General features: G+C 37.2%; 1 protein-coding gene across 1 annotated transcript in view; it reads left to right on the top strand.

The window, feature by feature from the left end:
* Positions 1-17481, top strand: part of LOC122920203 (cadherin-11-like) — a 125168-nt gene extending 107687 nt beyond the window's left edge. Inside the window, exons 8-12 of the mRNA XM_044269483.1 lie at positions 6810-6943; positions 8140-8261; positions 9907-10027; positions 14756-15007; positions 16195-17481. Of these exons, the coding sequence (XP_044125418.1) occupies positions 6810-6943; positions 8140-8261; positions 9907-10027; positions 14756-15007; positions 16195-16694 (1129 nt within the window). The 3' untranslated portion in view covers positions 16695-17481. The remainder of the gene's footprint in view (positions 1-6809; positions 6944-8139; positions 8262-9906; positions 10028-14755; positions 15008-16194) is intronic.
* Positions 17482-18674: the final 1193 nt, after the last annotated feature.

Raw genomic sequence — 18674 nt, 5'->3', positions numbered from 1 at the left:
AAGGCAGCTGTCTCCAGATGGGTGTCTGGCTTGGCTAATATCTCTAATTCTATTTCAAGGCTCTTTTATGGATCAGGCATTGGCTTACAGAGTAGCTACCTACAGAGACAGCTTTCCTTCTGAAGAGCTAATTTGGCTAATTTGCATCTTTTTCTCATGGAGCATTGCTTGGAAGACTGCATACCTCATCCAGATCTGTTTAATGAGAACCGGTACCTCCAGAGTTTCCCAGCTTAGAAATCTAAATGATAAGAAATGGCTCTATGACCAGCTTCAGTTGTATTTCTCTATTAGGCTCCATTCACACATCCGCAATTCCGTTCTGCATTTTGCAGAACGGAATTGCAGACCCATTCATTTTTATGGGGCCGCCCGATGTGCGACCCAGAACCAGAAATGCGGACCCACTCTCTCGGGTCCGCATTTCCGTTCCTGAAAAAAATAGAACATGCCCTATTCTTGTTCACAATTGTGGACAAGAATAGGAATATTCTATTACTGCCGGCGATGTGCGGTCCGCAAAATGCGGAACGCACATTGCCAGTGTTCGTGTTTTGCGGATCTGTGGATCCGCAAAACACATACGGATGTGTGAATGGACCCTAAACCAGATTCTTTCCCTTCCCTGATGATCATAAATAGTGATCTCTTTCTGTCCCCTTTTTGGGGGGATTTTTTTTAACAGTAGAGATACCTCCCTCTGTGGCTGCCCACCATAGTTGCATATATGGTGCCTACTTTAGGAATTGAACTCTTGAATTTAAGATAAAGCAGTGACTAGTTTTCCCACTCTTGCTATATAAAAGCACATAAAGGAGGCATCTCATTGTTTCAAAATTCTTTAACTCAAGTGTGTTGTAGATATGTAGAGTAGACATACATCTTCTGTACTTTAGACAGTTCCCTGTATTATAGGCATGCTTTTGTACTATTTTTGTTTTTATCTTTTGACCTACTGGATAAAACTACTAAAGTCCTGGTTCTTCTCAAAGTTCAACACCTAAATGTAGCTGGAAAATATATTCTATGGTTTAGATAACACAAAGCAAATCTGTGAAATATGCACTGGTCACATAAGTATAGATTCCCAGACATCAATAGCAGCTGAAGTACCAGAGATAAATTCAGGAGCCAGATTTTAAACTCTCTGAAGTTCTTTTGCCTCCTAGATGGAAAATGGAGTTTGTCAAAAGACACCAGCTACAAAATGAAAGAAAATGAAAAATTTAAATGTAGGTAAATAGTTCCAAAAGACCACATTTTGAGAAGACCACTCAAACCTAGCCAAGATATTTCAGTAATTTTAAATTCCCTTTGCTCCTTTGCCTACTAGCTTGCTTCTTTAAGAGAACCACCCCTCCAGAAAACAATTTTTCTCTGAAATGGTAATTTCAAAGAGGTTTCACAAATAGCTTAAAGTCAGAATCTTGTAGGGAAGCTCATCGTGGATAGAAAGTGTTTGAATATGTTGTCCTGACCACTCCATACCTAGGCAAGATATTTCTGTGATTTTTAGGTCCCATATATCCTGTGTCTATTAGCTCTCTTCTTTGAATGATCCATCCCTCAAGAAGATAATTTTTTCTCTAAAGTGTCTGAAGTGGTCACAAAAAGCTCAAAGTCAGATTTTTTTTTAGAAGGTGCTTGAATATGGTGTTTTGACTATGATGCACACATTTGTTCTTTTTTCCTTAAGGAGGACCTATCACCACTTCTGACATGCCTGTTTTAACAGCTTTATGCATTCCCCATGTAATAAAAAATTCTGGTGCATCTATTCTCATGGCTCTATGTTGTACCATTCCTTTATTATTTCTGATAGAAGTTATAAAATAATTGCTAGCAGTCTGCAGTAAGGGTACAGAGGGGAGGTAACCAGTTGGGTGGTGTACCTGCATGTTGATATAGTACTTGGGTGTTTTTTTTATATTTTTAGAAAAAATGCACTTCATGAAGCATTGTCCAACAGGGGACATAATTGTCTATCTTGGCCTGGTTTATTTGCCTGTCTTATCAGTTTATTGCTTTGATATACTGGGTATACCAAAGTATTAGAGAAACAATTATATGAATTCACATTTGAAATTTGCCTGATGGGACTAAAAAACAGTAAAAGTTTAATAAAGTTAAAATTTTTTATTTTTTTAGGGGTTCACATAAAAAAAAAGGTTTCTGTAAAATTGTTTTTATTTTTTAAAAGTGTTAAAAAAATTAACATATTTGGTATTGGTGCAATCATACCTACTTTTGTGATGGAGTTAGCCTATTTCCACTCCCTTCCAAAAGGTGAAAAAATAAAAGTGAATCAATAATTTATATGTCCCCCAAAATGGTTCTATAAATATAAGCCCTAATACAGCTAGAAAATGTTAAAAAAAAACATGTCTCTTGGAAAGCAGCAACATAATAACTGTATTCTCCATGAAATGGGCTATTATTGTACAGAGGTAGTAAAATATAAAAGTAAAGTATACATATTTGGTATTGCCATAATCTTTTTAACCCATAGAACCAAGGTAACATTATGTTGCTTTGTAAAGGGTATACATTTAAAAAAATAAAAAAATAATGAAAAAATGCTTGTTCTCCTTCCTCCCCCCGCCAAATAGGAGTTAATAAAAGTTAATCAATAAGCTATATACGTACTCTAAAATGGTGCCAATTCATCCTGCAAAAAAACAAGCCACCATGCAGCTAAAAAAATGTAGCGTGAAAGAAACAAAATTTTGCTGTCCTAAAAGGAGTTGGCCTTTTTCTGACTGGTTTCACATGTTTCTAAGATAACCATATGGCACTTACTAATCGTCACCATCATCTGGTATAAGGGGTGATTGATTACTTACCCTACTTGTCTGCTCCATACTCTTGGGAGTGGCGCCTTTTATAGTGTTTTCTTTTCTTTTTTTGAGTCACGTCTGGTTGGATCCATTCAGTTGGTTTGGAACCACTAGATGAGACTCATCTAATACTGGTATTTGTTTGTTGGGATTTGAAATTTCTTCACTTCCCTCTAACACTTGTGCTGCCTTCCCCTAATAGTTACCGAACGGCACATAGACGGTGGTGCTATTTTATTTTATTTCATTATTTTCCTTATCTATATTAGCATCTTCTCCATTCCTCTGGCGCCTTTTCCCCAGGGCTAATAACCGTGGTGGAACCACTCAACCTCTATTTTCTCTTCTCCTATTTGTACTTACTAAAATAGTCATTGATATTCTGCACCATTTTCTCTGTTTCATAAGCTATGCCTCCTTGTTGTCCAAGTCTTTTGTTCTGTCCACACAGAGTTCCTTCCCATGTGACCAGGTACATCTCTCAGTCTCCTCCATTCAAATACACTGCACCTACCATCTGTACTTGCACTGTTTGGAGTTTATTGCAGGTGCATTGTGTTTGAATGGAGGAGGGTGACTGATGACATCCCATCAGCGGCTTTTATGCGGACAATGCAGAATTTTGCCCAACAAGGCGACATACTTTATGAAATATAGCAAACAGCACAGAATATCATAAAGGGCTAAATTAGTAGGTGCCATTTAATCATAGTAAATTGCATTGGTCAAAAAGTGGGCAACCTCTTTAGGTCCATAACAGGCAGGGGCGTAGCTATAGGGGGTGCAGAGGTAGCAGTCGCTACCGGGCCCAGGAGCCTGAGGGGCCCCAAAGACCCTTGTACCACATGAGAAGAAACCTGTTTTATAGAAGGTGCATGCTGGTCAAGTTACACCTCTGGCTGGAGGGAAGGTGTTAGGTCAAGAATTTGGCATGGTGGGGGGTGCAGTTAAAATTTTTGTCTCAGGCAGCAGGAAGGCAATGTGCTTCCCTGCCCCTGGCCACAAAGCAATGAGGGATGGGGGGCCCAAGCTAAACTCTTGCACCAGGGCCCATGAGCCTTTAGCTATGCCCCTGGTAACAGGCTTAGTCTTTAAAGGGTTAAATAGTAGAGTCATTTAATTAAGTTCACCTATTAGAATTCTGAGCTGCAGTGATGGGATGTAATTTCAGACTTTTTGCTTTGATTGTTTGTTTGAGCAATTTCAGTTCTTTCTCCGTACTGGGAGTTTGTCAGTAACAAATCTCTGCAGCCTGTTGGCGGTGTCTTCAGTGGGTGTAAACAGCCCTTTATTAATGTTTTCATTTGTTTGCAGACTAATAAATGACACAACCCCATAGGATGGCCATAAAATGAATTTCCGCAAGTAGGTCCTCTATATATTTTTCTGACATTCCAATGCCTGCGAGATATTCTTTTCCCTTGAGTTCTAGTTTACGTATTCAGGACACTATTGCCATTGCCCATAGCTCTGTCATAATCTTGCTGTGCTTAATATTGCTGAACACATTAAAATTATAGAAGTACTACAATGCAGACTGGAGAAACTTAACCCATCACCACTCTTAAAGCTTGCATTCTACTAGCGGATAGAGCTGACCATACATTTTACACTCATTTGACCGATGGCTATCTTTCCTGACCCCTCCATACAAGGTCCAAGCATGTATGTGCTCTGAATGGGGAGAGGGGAGAAAGCTGCTCCCTGATACTTCTGGTAGCAGCTTATCTCCTCAAGAACAAAAGGATCGGCTAGGTTGAAATCCAAAAGCCTTTTCCTTCTGAATCCCAACATCTTGCATCTGAAGGAAAAGCAGAAGGAGAGCAGCGCTCATCGGTGGGACCGTTTTGACAGATAGTTTAATCTGCTGGTGAAAAAGGTTCACTTGGATGGGTTATGCTCAGAGCAAAACACCAAATTGTGCGGTGAATAGAGTTATCTAGTGCGGCAAAGCTTTTTCCCTCAAGGCACAGCGTGCCAGGCAGAAAATAGAGAAGAAAATACGTGTCAGCAGTGGTGCAACCAGGAATGTCCAGACATGAAGGTAAGTTTATAGCTTTTATTTATTCATTGTTTCAACAGATTTCGTGTTTCTGTGCCAGAACAGTCCCTTCTTCAGAGCAAGTAAAAGAATCGAGGAGGGACCGTTCCGGCCCAGAAATGCGTAATCTGTGGAAAATATAAATAGATAAAAGCTATACTTATCTTCAAGCTTGGACCTTCCTGGTTGCACCGTTGCTGACCTGGATTTTCTTCTACAACATCTGCTATCTGAGGAAAGTAAGGAAGGCCCCAATATACATTTGTTGGTTTGCAAAGTAAGTGTCTTCAGCCACAATTCATCTCATATATATATAGCCATCTTAGAGCACCCAGGGACTGTAAGGATGTTTTGAGCACATTTTTGCTAGTCTAACTTTTTATAAACATCTTTTTCACCTATAAATTACCTTACAGAGGTTGTCCAAGATTTTTATATTGACAGCATATCCTCGGGTACAGCTGATAGGTGGGGGTCTGGGGTGTACCAAAACTGCCCGAATGTTTCTTTAACTTGGAAAATACTTGATGTTTGATGATTATACACCCCTCATCCAGCCTTTAGATCTTGGTAGGGGTTAATTTCTTGTTACCCTTGCTTTTGTGCCTAAAGTCTTTCTCATTACATTGAAAAGCACTAGGATCCTATGACATTATCTTAACATTTCAATAACTTGGAAAATACTTAATCGTAGGTTGATTGTATGGTTCCCTATCTCTTTCCATCACATTAAACCATCATGCCTTGATTTTCCGCAGCTCTCTTGGGTGCAGGAAGTTTTTGTTCAGACAAGACTTTGTGTATTGGTAGACTCCACTCATTTGTAGTTTGGGCATCTTTAGGGGATAGCTACTAGAGATATATGAATTTCCTAAAATTACAAATACAAATCAATTCTACCCGAAGTGAAAGTGTTTTAAATGCCTAGAAAATCTCCTTGTCTATTTCTCTCTTACTATCATTCTCTGGAATAATTCCTACCCAAATGAGTCTGACAAAATTCTGATTCTTGTGATTCAGAATTTTGAAAACAATTTGTCTCAAATTTTGATTCTAACAAATTAATTCAGATTGGATTGTAGTAAAAATTGTGTTTTACATGCATTTATCTGAAATGATAGTAAAGTAGACTTTATCACCAGCACAAGAGAAAGTGTTAAAATGAGTCATGTAATTATAAGATAATAAAAAGACCTCAAGGCTAGGAATGTCCTTTCTTACCTTGGCGCACAACCCAAGATGTGGCACAAGATGATCAGCTTTAAAAAAAAAAAAATTGCGTTACTGTCCAGTGTCGTAACGCAAACGTTTTTTATTTGTTTGTTTCTAAAGTAGGTCATCTTGCGACACTTGTCTCCAGATATCTCAAGCCAAGAGCCAAGGTTAGAAAGGACACATTTGTAGATGATCATGACTGGATTGTCATACATGCTTTTCCGGTGTTAGAACGCATATTTTTTTGAGTCATAGTTTATAAACTCATTAGAAAAGTGTTCTTGCTGGTGGTATTGACATCCTCTATTCATTCAGAGTGTAAGGTAATCATTTTTATGTAGAAATCCTTTGAAGCAAGTGCCAAAAGATGATCATTCATGTAACTGTTGAGCATCCTGGGACGTAGAACATCAAGTGCAACAACAGTTTATTGACTAGTCTGCTCTATATGGTATTTGGCATAATTTTTTTTCTTTTTCATTAATAGCAAGGAAAGCAGATCCTGATGTAGCAAAATGTTCCCTACATGCAGACATGAATAAATGATGAAGCTAAATTTCCTTTTAAAAGTTGTTTGATAGATCCCATTAATATTCGAAGTTTGCCATGCGTGCTGCTGGGAAACTACTCTCGAATGAATCTTTAATATCTAACACTTCAGCATCAGGCTGCTTAGTAATTTTCTTGTCTAATTACTCTGCGATCATCCTCTTTAGGTATGTAATCGATCGGCACACCGACCTTGACAGATACTTCAACATCCAAGATGATGGTGTCATCAAAACCATAAAGCCTTTGGATAGAGAGGAAACCGCTTGGCAAAACATCTCCGTGATAGCAACTGAAGCCTGTATGTATTCCCTAGATAGAGTGAATTTATTATCTATGATCCTTGTAGAAAGCAATGGAAAGTGTTCATTTGTTTCCGGCGTACTCAGTCTGGGAACAAATCACTCAAAAAAGAAATGAACGCATTGATTGATCTGCTGAGTAGTCTGACCTTACTTGGTTGTGTTGTTTGTGTATGTGAGGTCTTGTATCTGAGTTATGCATTCCACCATGGATTAGTTTGCTTAATGATTACTGCCAAACAAGTTCAATTACTTTTTTATGGAAGCTTGAATGCACCTATCTCAATATGACAAAACACATACCGTACATAAGCAATCATTATTTTAGAGGTTTTCAAAGCTTATAGCCAGACTACAATACAGGAGCCCATTAGGCAAAAGCACCTACCACCATATATACAACCTTGTAGTATTATCTACTACAGTGTCCCCCCACCATTGGTATGAAAGCTACATACGGGAGTGAGTCCCCTCACTCTGTAAGAACGCTTAGATGCTGCAGTTGCTATTGACTGCTGCATATAAACGGGTAAAAAACTGGGATCAGAGTTCTAGAGTGCCTGACCATTTTGCAGCAAGGTACTTGCTATATTTTACAGCTGTTATGTCTGTGCAATCCACTCTGAAACATTTTATACTCAGCGTTATTCAGAACAAGATAAGTAAAGTAAAGTTGAGCATATTCCCCAAAATTCATTTTGGCCCGAATCTGCTAAGAAATTCAATTCAGGTATGAATTAATTGTACCCCAATCTAAAGTGCTTTAAATGCCAGGAAAATCTTTCCCTTGAAAAATTTGACGTAAACAAATCTCAAGAAATTTTTATTCTACCGAATCAGAATAAAAAAAAATTGAACTGAATTTTGATTCTAACGAATTGATTCACTCATCTCTAATTAAGATTCATTCTATATATTATTATATGAAATGTGAAATTGCATTGATTAGCAAATGAACTCTGGTAGAGTATGTCAGCACTGCTCAATCTGTTGTTGTGGAAGACAGTAGTATTTTTCTCAAGGCCATTAGTCGAAACATCAATAATGTTTGTATGCAATGCAATTATTCCTTAATGAGGCATCTCTTGAGAATCTGATTTGTAACCCCCCTCCTTTTGGAATTTACAGGAAAAGTATGTTTTAATTACTTTTTTTTTTACAGCATTTAAACCAATATTTTTTTTGTTATCCACAGCAAACATGGGTCTTTCAAATAGCGTCTCTGTGGCAATTAAAGTTTTGGACAGGAATGACAATGCCCCAGAGTTTCCTAAGCCGTATGAAGCATCTGTATGTGAAAATGCGCAAGCAAACCAGGTATTTTCTGTTTCCTCATAGCGTTTGTTTTGTACAGTCTTAAAGGGATTCCCCAGGCTTTTTAGAAAACCTGTTTGCTTTCTTCTCTGGTGTCGGAATAGAATTTGGTTGGTGGTTACCTCTCTTTTGGGCTGTTGATTCCAACATCTTTGCTGTGCTCACACAGGCTTTGGCCTCCTATCCTCATGGTGCTGAACGTAAGATATGTGTTCCTGAGTTTTCCTGTTCAACGGCACATTCAGCATATGGAGCTGAGCAGGATGACTCACAAACACACCCAGAGGCCACAGCCAGTGTGAGCACGGTGCAATTGGCGGTCCGAAAGAGAGTTAACTACTGATCAAATTCTCTTTCCGCAATAACACAGAAGGCGGCTGTTATTTACCTTAAAGAGTAACTCTACCTTTGGTGAAAAAACTAAGAGAAAACACTCTATCTCAGAGCACTCTATCACTGTGGCTTTCATTGGCTCTTCATGTATGTTGGAGCATACAGAGTACAGAACCATAGGAAATCCAAGAAGAGCTGATGAAAGCCAAAGTTCAGAGCACTCTGAGCAGCACTGGCTTCCCTCAATTTTTTACGAAAGGTTTAGTTACCCTTTAAAACATCAGTGTAAATATACAAGGCTTTAAAGGGATTGAAAGGCTGTGCACAGAAATGAATGGTAAGGCTGTGCACACGCTCGACTGGGCGCTCTGTTTATTTCAGGGAGCTCCACGGGGTTCTTGTGATTAGTGGGGGATCCCAGCAGTAGGACTCCACCTCTCTAATAGTTATTACCTATTCTGTGGATAGGGAATAACTTAATATAACCGGAATACCCCTTTAGACATTGCACATTACACAATGAAATCATTGGGCTGCCCACCTAAATGAATGGTGGGACAGGTCCTCCAGAATGCTCTTTGAAGGCCATTTTCAGATAGATGAGGGTCCTGAATAGACCCTCAATGATTACATGGATAAAATAAGTTCTAGTAGCAAAATTAGTCCATCTGTTTCAAGAATAAAAAATACTAATCCTTAGCCAGTAGTGTAGACCCTCAACTGAAAGTTGTATCCATACAATGGTTCTGAAGGACAAGTCCTTCTAAATAAGCAGACATAAACAGTTTGTCAGTATTATAGATTTTTAATATATGCTGTATTTTATTGATCTACCTTGAGCCATGCTACTGTATATCAGATACATCTCGGTACGTGACCGCCATACTTTTTCATAAGATAAATGTGTTGAAGATGTAGCCTTTCTGCACATCTGGTCATGTTAGTGAGGTAATGGGTTCTTATTGAACAACTCCAGTAGATCAAGAATTAAAGTAGTTAGAAAGAACAGAATCCTTCAATGGCACAGATAGACTAATGTTAGGTAGTTTGTATTGAAACTGAGTTGTGCAAGATTAGAAAATATGGCTGCTTTAAGGTATTTCAAAACTTAATTACTCCAGTCAATGGCTTGTATCTACTAGTTCAGCTCAGCTAATGTGAAGTTGCTGAGCAGCAAGACTACATGTAGGCCAGTGTGATGCTGTTTTTAGAAAAAAGCAACCATGTTTTTCTAGTCTACAACTTGTAAAGTGACATAAGACTAGAAGGAATTAGTGAGGCAAATTGAAAATATTTTAATTTTTCTTCTCTACAGAAATTTTTTACAGTGACAGCTGTAGATAAAGATGACACTGCGAATGGCCCTCGGTTTTTCTTCAGTTTTCCAAAAGAAATTGTGCATCCACATGCAAATTTTACCATAAGAGATCAGAAAGGTTTGTACACAAAAAATCTCAATATTGTTTGTCTTTATCGGACTATGTGGAAACCTTTAGACAGGACACCTTCTATCTTCTCCCTTGATTTCATGTAGCGGGACCAAATAACCAATACCATCTAGTACTTAAAGTTTTGAAGCACAACCAGCAGTGCACTATACAATACCATGTGGCTCCTTTAAGGCGTGTCCAACATTAGAAAAATGTTAAACCACTTTTAAGGAACAGGTCTACTATTGTCCATGGGGTATACTTAATAATGCAGTCCAACCCGATTTAAGTGAATGAGGCTGAGATACCATTCACGATCTAGCCAACAGTAGACCTATGGAAAATATCAGACTCTTTTTTTTTTTCTAGTACAACCCCTTTTTAACTGTTGACTGAAGATTATACTAATGTCCTTCCATTAGAGAATATTCCTGAAAATTGTCCTCAGGTTCCGAACCATGTCATTGGAAGCTGATACCAGCCTAAGAAGCTTATCAACAGCTTATGGTTCCTTCTAGGTCAAGATCACTGGCACTTGACACTACTATACAACTATCCCTGGCAGATGTGACTTTGCCCTGGAAAAAAAATGTGCTCACTCTTTAGGTTACTTTCACACTAGCGTTTTGACTTTCCATTTCTGAGATCCATCATAGGCTCTCAGAAGCGGTCCAAAACGGATCAGTTTTGCCCTAATGCATATTGAATGGAAAAAGATTTGCTCAGAATACATCAGTTTGCCTCCGTTCAGTCACCATTCCGCTCTGGAGGCGGACACTAAAATGCTGCCTGCAGCGTTTTGCTGTCCGCCTGATGAAGCAGAGCCAAGCGGATCCGTCCTGGCACACAATGTAAGTCAATGAGATCGGATCCGTTTTCTCTGACACAATCTGGCACAATAGAAAATGGATCCATCTCCCATTGACTTTCAATGGTGTTCAAGACGGATCCGTCATGGCTATAGAAGACATAATACAAACGGATCCGTTCATGACAGATGTATTATCCGTTCATGACGGATCCGCAAAAAACGCTAGTGTGAAAGTAGCCTTTCATGTGCATGTCTTAGTCAGTAACTATGTATAGATCAAATAGGGGTAAGTGTCTGAACAAAGAGACCCACTTTTCCTGGGGTACTGGTCTCCATGTGATTATATGTCAACTGAGACTAGAGATTGAAAGCAACCCACTGACTGTTATGACTTTGCTTTGTATTTATGACAGTATACTTGGCTACTGACATTACATTAGAACATTTTTTGCACTTTCTGAATTTATTATTGTAGGTGTATTTGAGGCTTATTTTTAGGATGAAGGGGCTATGTGCATCTGCGCCAAATTAATTTAAGTGAGGTACAGTAATAATACATTTGTGGCAAGTTCAATGTGGTTGCGCATATTTCAGTCAAATTTATTTTCTGAGAATTTTCTTTTGATCGTTGAGGGTTTGTCATCTGATCAGATCTTGGAGAAGGCACTGGCACTCGCAATAACATCACGGCCTTCTGGCAGCTTAGCTTTTGTTCATACGAATATTAGAAAACCAGAAGAAGACATAAGGAAGACCTAATTGAAATAAATGTATTTCTTGTTCTCTTGACTGGGATCTCTTCTTGTTGCCCAAAAACTTGGCCCAAATACATACATAGTCCAGTTTACCAAAATAGAACTGAGGTTTTTCTCTCAATCTGAAGCAACAGATAGGAAGAAGATTAAAGTGGATCTATGAGTCTTTCATCCGAGGACAACATACTGAAAGTGGACATCTTATTAGTAGTGTTGGTCGAGCACCAAAGTGCTTGTGTGCTCTACAGAGCACCCGAGCACAATGGTAGTCAAAAGGAGAACCTGAGCATTAAACTAGGCACCCCCTGCTCTGAAGAGGGGAGGGTATCAGGACTCTAGTTTGGCTTAGGAGTCACTGCTCTGACACCATATATAGCTATGTCCATATATGGAGTGTATTTAACTCTAATTTAGCCTCTATTTCTGAAAAGATTCTGGTGGGATTTGAACTTAAAAACTTCCACATTACAGCCAAGAATCTTAACCACTACACTATAGAGCCACAAGGCCACATTACTTAATAAAAAAAAAAAAAAAAAAAAAATATATATATATATATACATATATATATATATATATATATATATTAGTAAGTATTCCTATACAGCAGAAGTCATATATATATATATATATATATATATATATATATATATATATATAGTTTTATTTTATTTTTTAAAGCAACTGGCCATGCAGCTATATAGTGTAGTGGTTAACATTCTGGGCTGTAATGTAGAACGTTGTGAGTTCGAAACCTTTCAGAAAGAGGCAACATTTAATTTTAACATATATATGAGTTTTTAGCTATAATATATTTACATATTTTATTATATATTTAGCATATATAATATATTATAATATGGCTAAAACATCAGTAGTAGTTTTGCACATATTATGCATTCATATGTATCAGAAGTATTATATTACTAAAAAAAAATATAAAATATATAAATGTAATTTAGCCTCTATTTCTGAAGGGATTTGAACTCATAACCTTCTATATTACAGACCAGAATGTTAACCACTAGACTATAGAGCTGCATGGTCTGTTACTTACTAGTAAGCATTCCTAAACAGTCGAAGTCTCATAGTGTAGTGGTTAACAGTCTGGGCTGTAATCTAGAAGGTTGTGAGTTCAAATCTTGTCAGAAATAGATGCTAAATTTAATTTAAATATATATAAGTTTTTAGCCATAATATATTTACATATTTTATTATATATTTAGAATATATAATATATTATAGTGTTTGTAAATATAGTATGGATAAAACATCAGTAGTAGTTTCCCACATATTATGCATTCTTATATATCAGAAGTATGATTTTATCTTGAGAAATAGAGGCTAAATTAGATTTAAATACACTGACTCGAGCATTGCGCTCGAGCACACGCGATATTCAGCCGAACACCGCGATGTGCCAAGCATAGCGATGCTCAAGCCGAACTGGTGTTCGGCCGAGTATGCTCGCCCAACACTACTTATTGTCTATGGTTTTAGTAACTATTTTCATGTAAAAAGCTTTTAAAATACAGCCTCAGAGTGACCCTCAGAGTGAGCATATGAGACCTTCTCGCTTTGACCACACAGGCTGGCTTACATCTTTCCTTGTATACACGAAAAAGACTGTGTAGGTGGGGCAGTGTGACTCTTAGACCAGTCTAGAAGTCCTGGCAGCATTTAGACACGTTTTCACATCAAAATGTAAACCTTATAAATCCCCAAGTTCTGCATCTTCTCCTCTATTCAATGCTGCCCTCACATAGGAACATTTCAAATATATCAGTGTTAAACTCCAGTATGAGTAGAGGCGTTGCCTGATGTCAGTAGCCACCCTAAAGTATGTCTACATTGTAGTGTGGACTATTTTCTTGAAATACATATTAGCTGAAAAATGAAAGGTGCATAGAGACATATAAAATTAAAGTAAAATAAAATAAAAACTTTGGTCGGCTAGTTTTCTGTATTCTTGCTTTCAAACATGCAGTTTAGAGTTTAGAAAGACTTTCTATGGACAAATTACTTTTTGAAAAACCACATCGTAAACAGTGCCGACAGGTATAAGAACTCTGATATGTGAGTCTATTATTGACCTTTAAAGTGAATATATTTCCCTAATTTCCCTTTAATAGAGTTCTTTTTTTACTGCTTTCAAGAAGTAATTACATGATGCAGTAACCAAAGAAAGATGCAATCGCAGCCTGCATCCTCTTTTAGTGGCTTCCAATGGTAATACGTCTTACGTTATAATCCCTATTTTGCATAAAAGAAGTGGATGGGATAATTGGAAATATTGTGCTTTGTTAAAGGGTTGAGTCTCTTTCAATGTGTGCCACCATACCTATCACCATCTAAATTAACACGGTCGCATTTTCTGAAATATTTTGCTTTACCAATTGATTTTTTTTCCAGAGTCTCTGATGAAAATTCTTTTGTGCAGCTCTGTCCTTTATTTAGACGCACATCAATATCCCATTTATACAAAGGAGTTTTTTTCATTAAAGAAAATAACATGCCATCGAAAAATGTATGAGATTAAACAAAGCTGTTTGGCAGATTTTTCTGTGTCATATAAATTAAATAGATGGCAATAAGAAAAAGTTGCATGCCAACTGATTTGTTCTTTTGTCGTTGAGGGAAAGGGAGCAGAACTGATTTGGAGCTCAGGAGGAGTTATTGTTTCTGGACTTATCTCTAGATAGAGATGTGTCCTCCCTTATCTTTGCTTTCTTTTTGCTTAAAAGGACCTGTCACCTAGACCTTCTCTAGAAATGACAGCTGCCATTACCTGGCTGTAGAGCCGCCTTTAGGTTCCATTATCCCCCAAAAAAAGATAGAAACCATGCACCTATGACTGCACTAGAAAAATGAACAATCACAATAAAAAAAAAGGAATAAAAACAAATAAAACATCTAAAATTACACAGAAGAATCTTATGTTTCAAGTCCCTAATCCATGATAAGGTCGGAAGGGCAAAATCAAGTATAAAATAGGCATTGTACAGACATATTCGTGTACAGGGTCCTAAATACCCCAAAATCTTGTAATTAGACTGTGTTATATTGACAACCCTCTATGGTATATATAGACTGTGAAATATAAACCAGTAGACTTATTTAATTTTATGCTTATCCTTATTTAATTTTATTCTTTTTTTCCTTAAACAGATAACACAGCGGACATTCATATTGGACGGGCATCTGTCAGTCGACAGAAACAAAAAATGCACTTGCTGCCTATTGTAATCAGCGATGGTGGATCCCCTCCGATGAGTAGCACTAATACCCTTACCATACGCATATGTAGCTGTAGCAGTGACGAAACCATCCTCTACTGCAATGATGAACCACTATCTCTCAATGCAGGGCTCAGCACGGGGGCACTCATTGCCATTCTTGCTTGCATTGTCATTTTATTAGGTAAGTTATAGTTGAGTCATTTTATCATACTCTATTTATTATATAATTCCTGCAGATTCTTCTCACCAGTTCCAAAATTGTTTTGTGCTTTCAGTGAATGGAAAATATTTTGTAGTCTGAAAGCCCAACCTGGTCGTCAGGTATTGTCCTTTTTCAGTTGGGCGTGATTAGGATAGAGTTTGCAGTCTTTGAATGTACTTTATGTTTTCATTCACTGATAATAAGCATCATTTATGCAAAAATGGAAAACTCCTTTAATTTTTTGATACTGGATAGGTATTGCAACAAAATGCTCATGTATACTGCTGTATCGCATCATGCAACCTCCAATTTTTATGAATCTATAATAGTCTATGGATATTGTATAGACTTTTGTAGGACACCACCATATGTTCACATACCTGTAATTTCATATAAAAGTTGCATGCCCCATTGAATGATGTATTATAGTGGTATTATGCCCTGCAAGCATCGCTTTTATGAGAAATTAACCCCATAATACAATGTTCCACAGAGCACAATATGGTCACACACAGTATGGCAATGTCCGATTGTTTGTAGGCACATGGACTTTCTGTGTTTCCGTGCAACATTCTCCAAAGAAGTCTTCAGTTACAAGTAGAGATAGGTTAATTGATTTGATACAAATCGGATTTCACACAAATCTAGAAAAAATGTGAGATGCATCTGAATGCAAGTTTTGGGTAATTCGAGATAGACCTCAGATAGGAGATCTCAAAGTGTCATACACCGATTTTCAGGCCAATTGGAGCACTTTCGATTCAGGTAGAATTGGTTTAGGCCTAAATTAAACTGGTCAATTGATTAGGCAGAAATCAAACTTCAATAACATTTTTTGTGATTCGCTCATCTCCAGTTGTGAGAAAAAAAGTTTTTTTAGCTCTTCTACATATGACAAACTCAGCAATCTTTAGCTCTATATGATCTGCAAATGACTACTAAGGAGCTCCTAAAACAGGGGGAAAGAAAAATAATTCTTCATTCAGATGGCATGCACACATTTATAATAATATAAAAGACATACTCATGGTTTCAGTTGAATATTCCCTTATATGTACTTTTTATGAATATTTTATTGCAGTAAAAAAAAATTGAGCTTCTCAATTATTTTCTCATAGAGATCATTCCATATATCAAAAAATATATATCTTTTATTTTACCTGCAGTGATCGTGGTACTGTTTGTGGCCCTGAGAAGAGAGAAGAAGGAACCTCTCATTGTCTTCGAAGAAGAAGACATCCGTGAAAATATAATAACTTATGATGATGAAGGTGGAGGAGAGGAGGACACTGAAGCCTTTGACATTGCTACCCTACAGAATCCTGATGGAATTAATGGGTTTATTCCACGTAAAGATATAAAACCTGAGTACCAATACTCTCCACGAGATCTCGGAATAAGACCAGCTCCTAACAGTGTTGATGTTGACGATTTCATTAACTCAAGGATACATGAAGCTGACAATGATCCAACAGCACCGCCCTACGATTCCATTCAAATCTATGGATATGAAGGGCGAGGTTCTGTAGCTGGGTCTCTCAGCTCTTTAGAGTCAGCCTCCACAGATTCAGATCTGGACTACGATTATCTACAAAACTGGGGACCTCGATTTAAGAAACTAGCAGACTTATATGGTTCCAAAGACACTTACGAAGACGATTCTTAACGATAAAGTACTAAACTTGGCCTTAAGAACTATGTAATGTTCTCAACAAATCCAGAGAAAACATTAACAGGTATTTTTTTTAAAGGAAAGAAAAATTAAAGGCTTCTTTGACCTCTAATGGTTTACAAACTGATTTCCTTCAAAGGATCTTAGAAGTGGTGGTGAATACTGTGAAAACCCTACAACCTGTGTTGAAGTAATCAGTCACCTGGGACAAAACCACTTGCAAAGTGCAGTCGATATGAGAAAGCGGAAAGCAGGAAACACTTGATTCTAAGGGGAGATATTTTACAGTATGTATCGTAACCATCCCGACCTTCGTCCAACAAAGCTTCCACAAAAAAGAAAGGATAACAGTTTTGAGCTGTAACGTCGCCTTAAACTATGGACACTTTATATGTAGTGCATTTTTAAACTTGAAAAGGAAAAAAAATATAAAAAAATATATAATATTCAGCCAGCTTCAACTCATATAATGTATGTACAGTAAAATGTACAATTATAATGTCTCTTGAGCATCAGACTTGTTACTGCTGATTCTTGTAAATCTTTTTTGCTTATAATCCCGTCTTAAAACTAATACGTGCCAGAATCGCACCCCTATTTCTATGTCATTTTTAATGTATCTATTTGTACAATTTTAAAATTCTTATTTTAGTATACATACAAAATATCAGTATTCCGACATGTTACGGCATCACACTTATATTTTATGAACATCGTACTGTTGCTTTAATATGTGCTTCAATATAAGAAGCAAACTTTGAAATAAAATTGACTTTTTTTATTTCCGTTTGTGATTTGTAGGTGTTTTCTACAGTATATGTAGTTTTAGAGTTATTTTTCATTTGCAATACTGTATAGATTTTTACATTTGATTTTTTTTGTTCATTATTTTTTATATAATTATTTTTCTGTTAAGTGTCATGGCACTCTAGAACTTAGACTAATACTTTGTGTATGTTTAAATATTTTTATTTTTATTCTTCAATAATTTTTCATCTGCTTAGTTTTATGGCACTCTTCAAATAGTAGTATTTTCAGATATAAACTAATACTACTATTTTTTAGTTAACCATACAGTGGATTTATAGCGAAATTTCAGCAAAATAACAAAAAATATTACAATTAACATGACTAGAAAGGTTACAATTGTATATTTATGATACTCTTTAGAACTCAACCCAAACTTGGAGATACAGCATCTACAAGACTGGTGTTTCCCAAACCTACCCTGTAGAAATCTGACAAGCCTTGTCTTGAGGATTTCCTTAAAGAGGTTTTTCCATCTTCTAGATATTGGTGACCTATTCTCCAGATAGGTGGGGGTACAACATCTGGCACCATCACTGATCAGCTGTTTGAGATACCGATAGGCTCTGTCTACTGTTATATTTCCAGTGAAGGTGGCTTCTACAAACAGCTGATTAGTGGGGTTACCAGGTGTCAGGCCCTCACCAATCTGATATTGATTACATATGTGGAGGAGTAGGTCCTCAATAGGTAAAAGATGGAAAACAATTTCAATATTACACAGGTGATTTACAGAGTCCAAGTAACTGTATAATTAACAAATGTGTTTCCCCTTTGGGAAATTATCTAGGCAGGGTTTAAACAGGAAAAATTTGGTAAACACTAGACTAGACTAATGATCTCCAATCTGTGGCTCTCTAGATATTTAAATAAAAAAACTTAACTAAAACTTCCAGCATGCCCTGCCCAGCTTGGTCACAAGTTGGAGATTACTGCACTAGGCCTTGGATGCTTATGTCTTCACAATTTAAAGGGAATCTGTTGGCTCTTCGACACTCCCAAACTAGAGTAGTGTATAGTATAAATGATGTTGAGTCCAGTCATGTAATTTGTATCTTCATACGCTCTTGTATTCTGAAACTGTGCTCCCCCAAACCTGCTTTAAAATGAATTCAGAGGACTCCCGGCTCATGCACATAATGGAGGGGACTCCAGAGGAGTCTTCTC

The sequence above is a fragment of the Bufo gargarizans genome, chromosome 10, assembly GCF_014858855.1.
Source record: "Bufo gargarizans isolate SCDJY-AF-19 chromosome 10, ASM1485885v1, whole genome shotgun sequence".
NCBI lineage: Eukaryota > Metazoa > Chordata > Amphibia > Anura > Bufonidae > Bufo > Bufo gargarizans.
The sequence above is the reverse complement of the archived record's forward strand: the minus strand, read 5'-3'. Positions and strand labels throughout refer to the sequence as shown.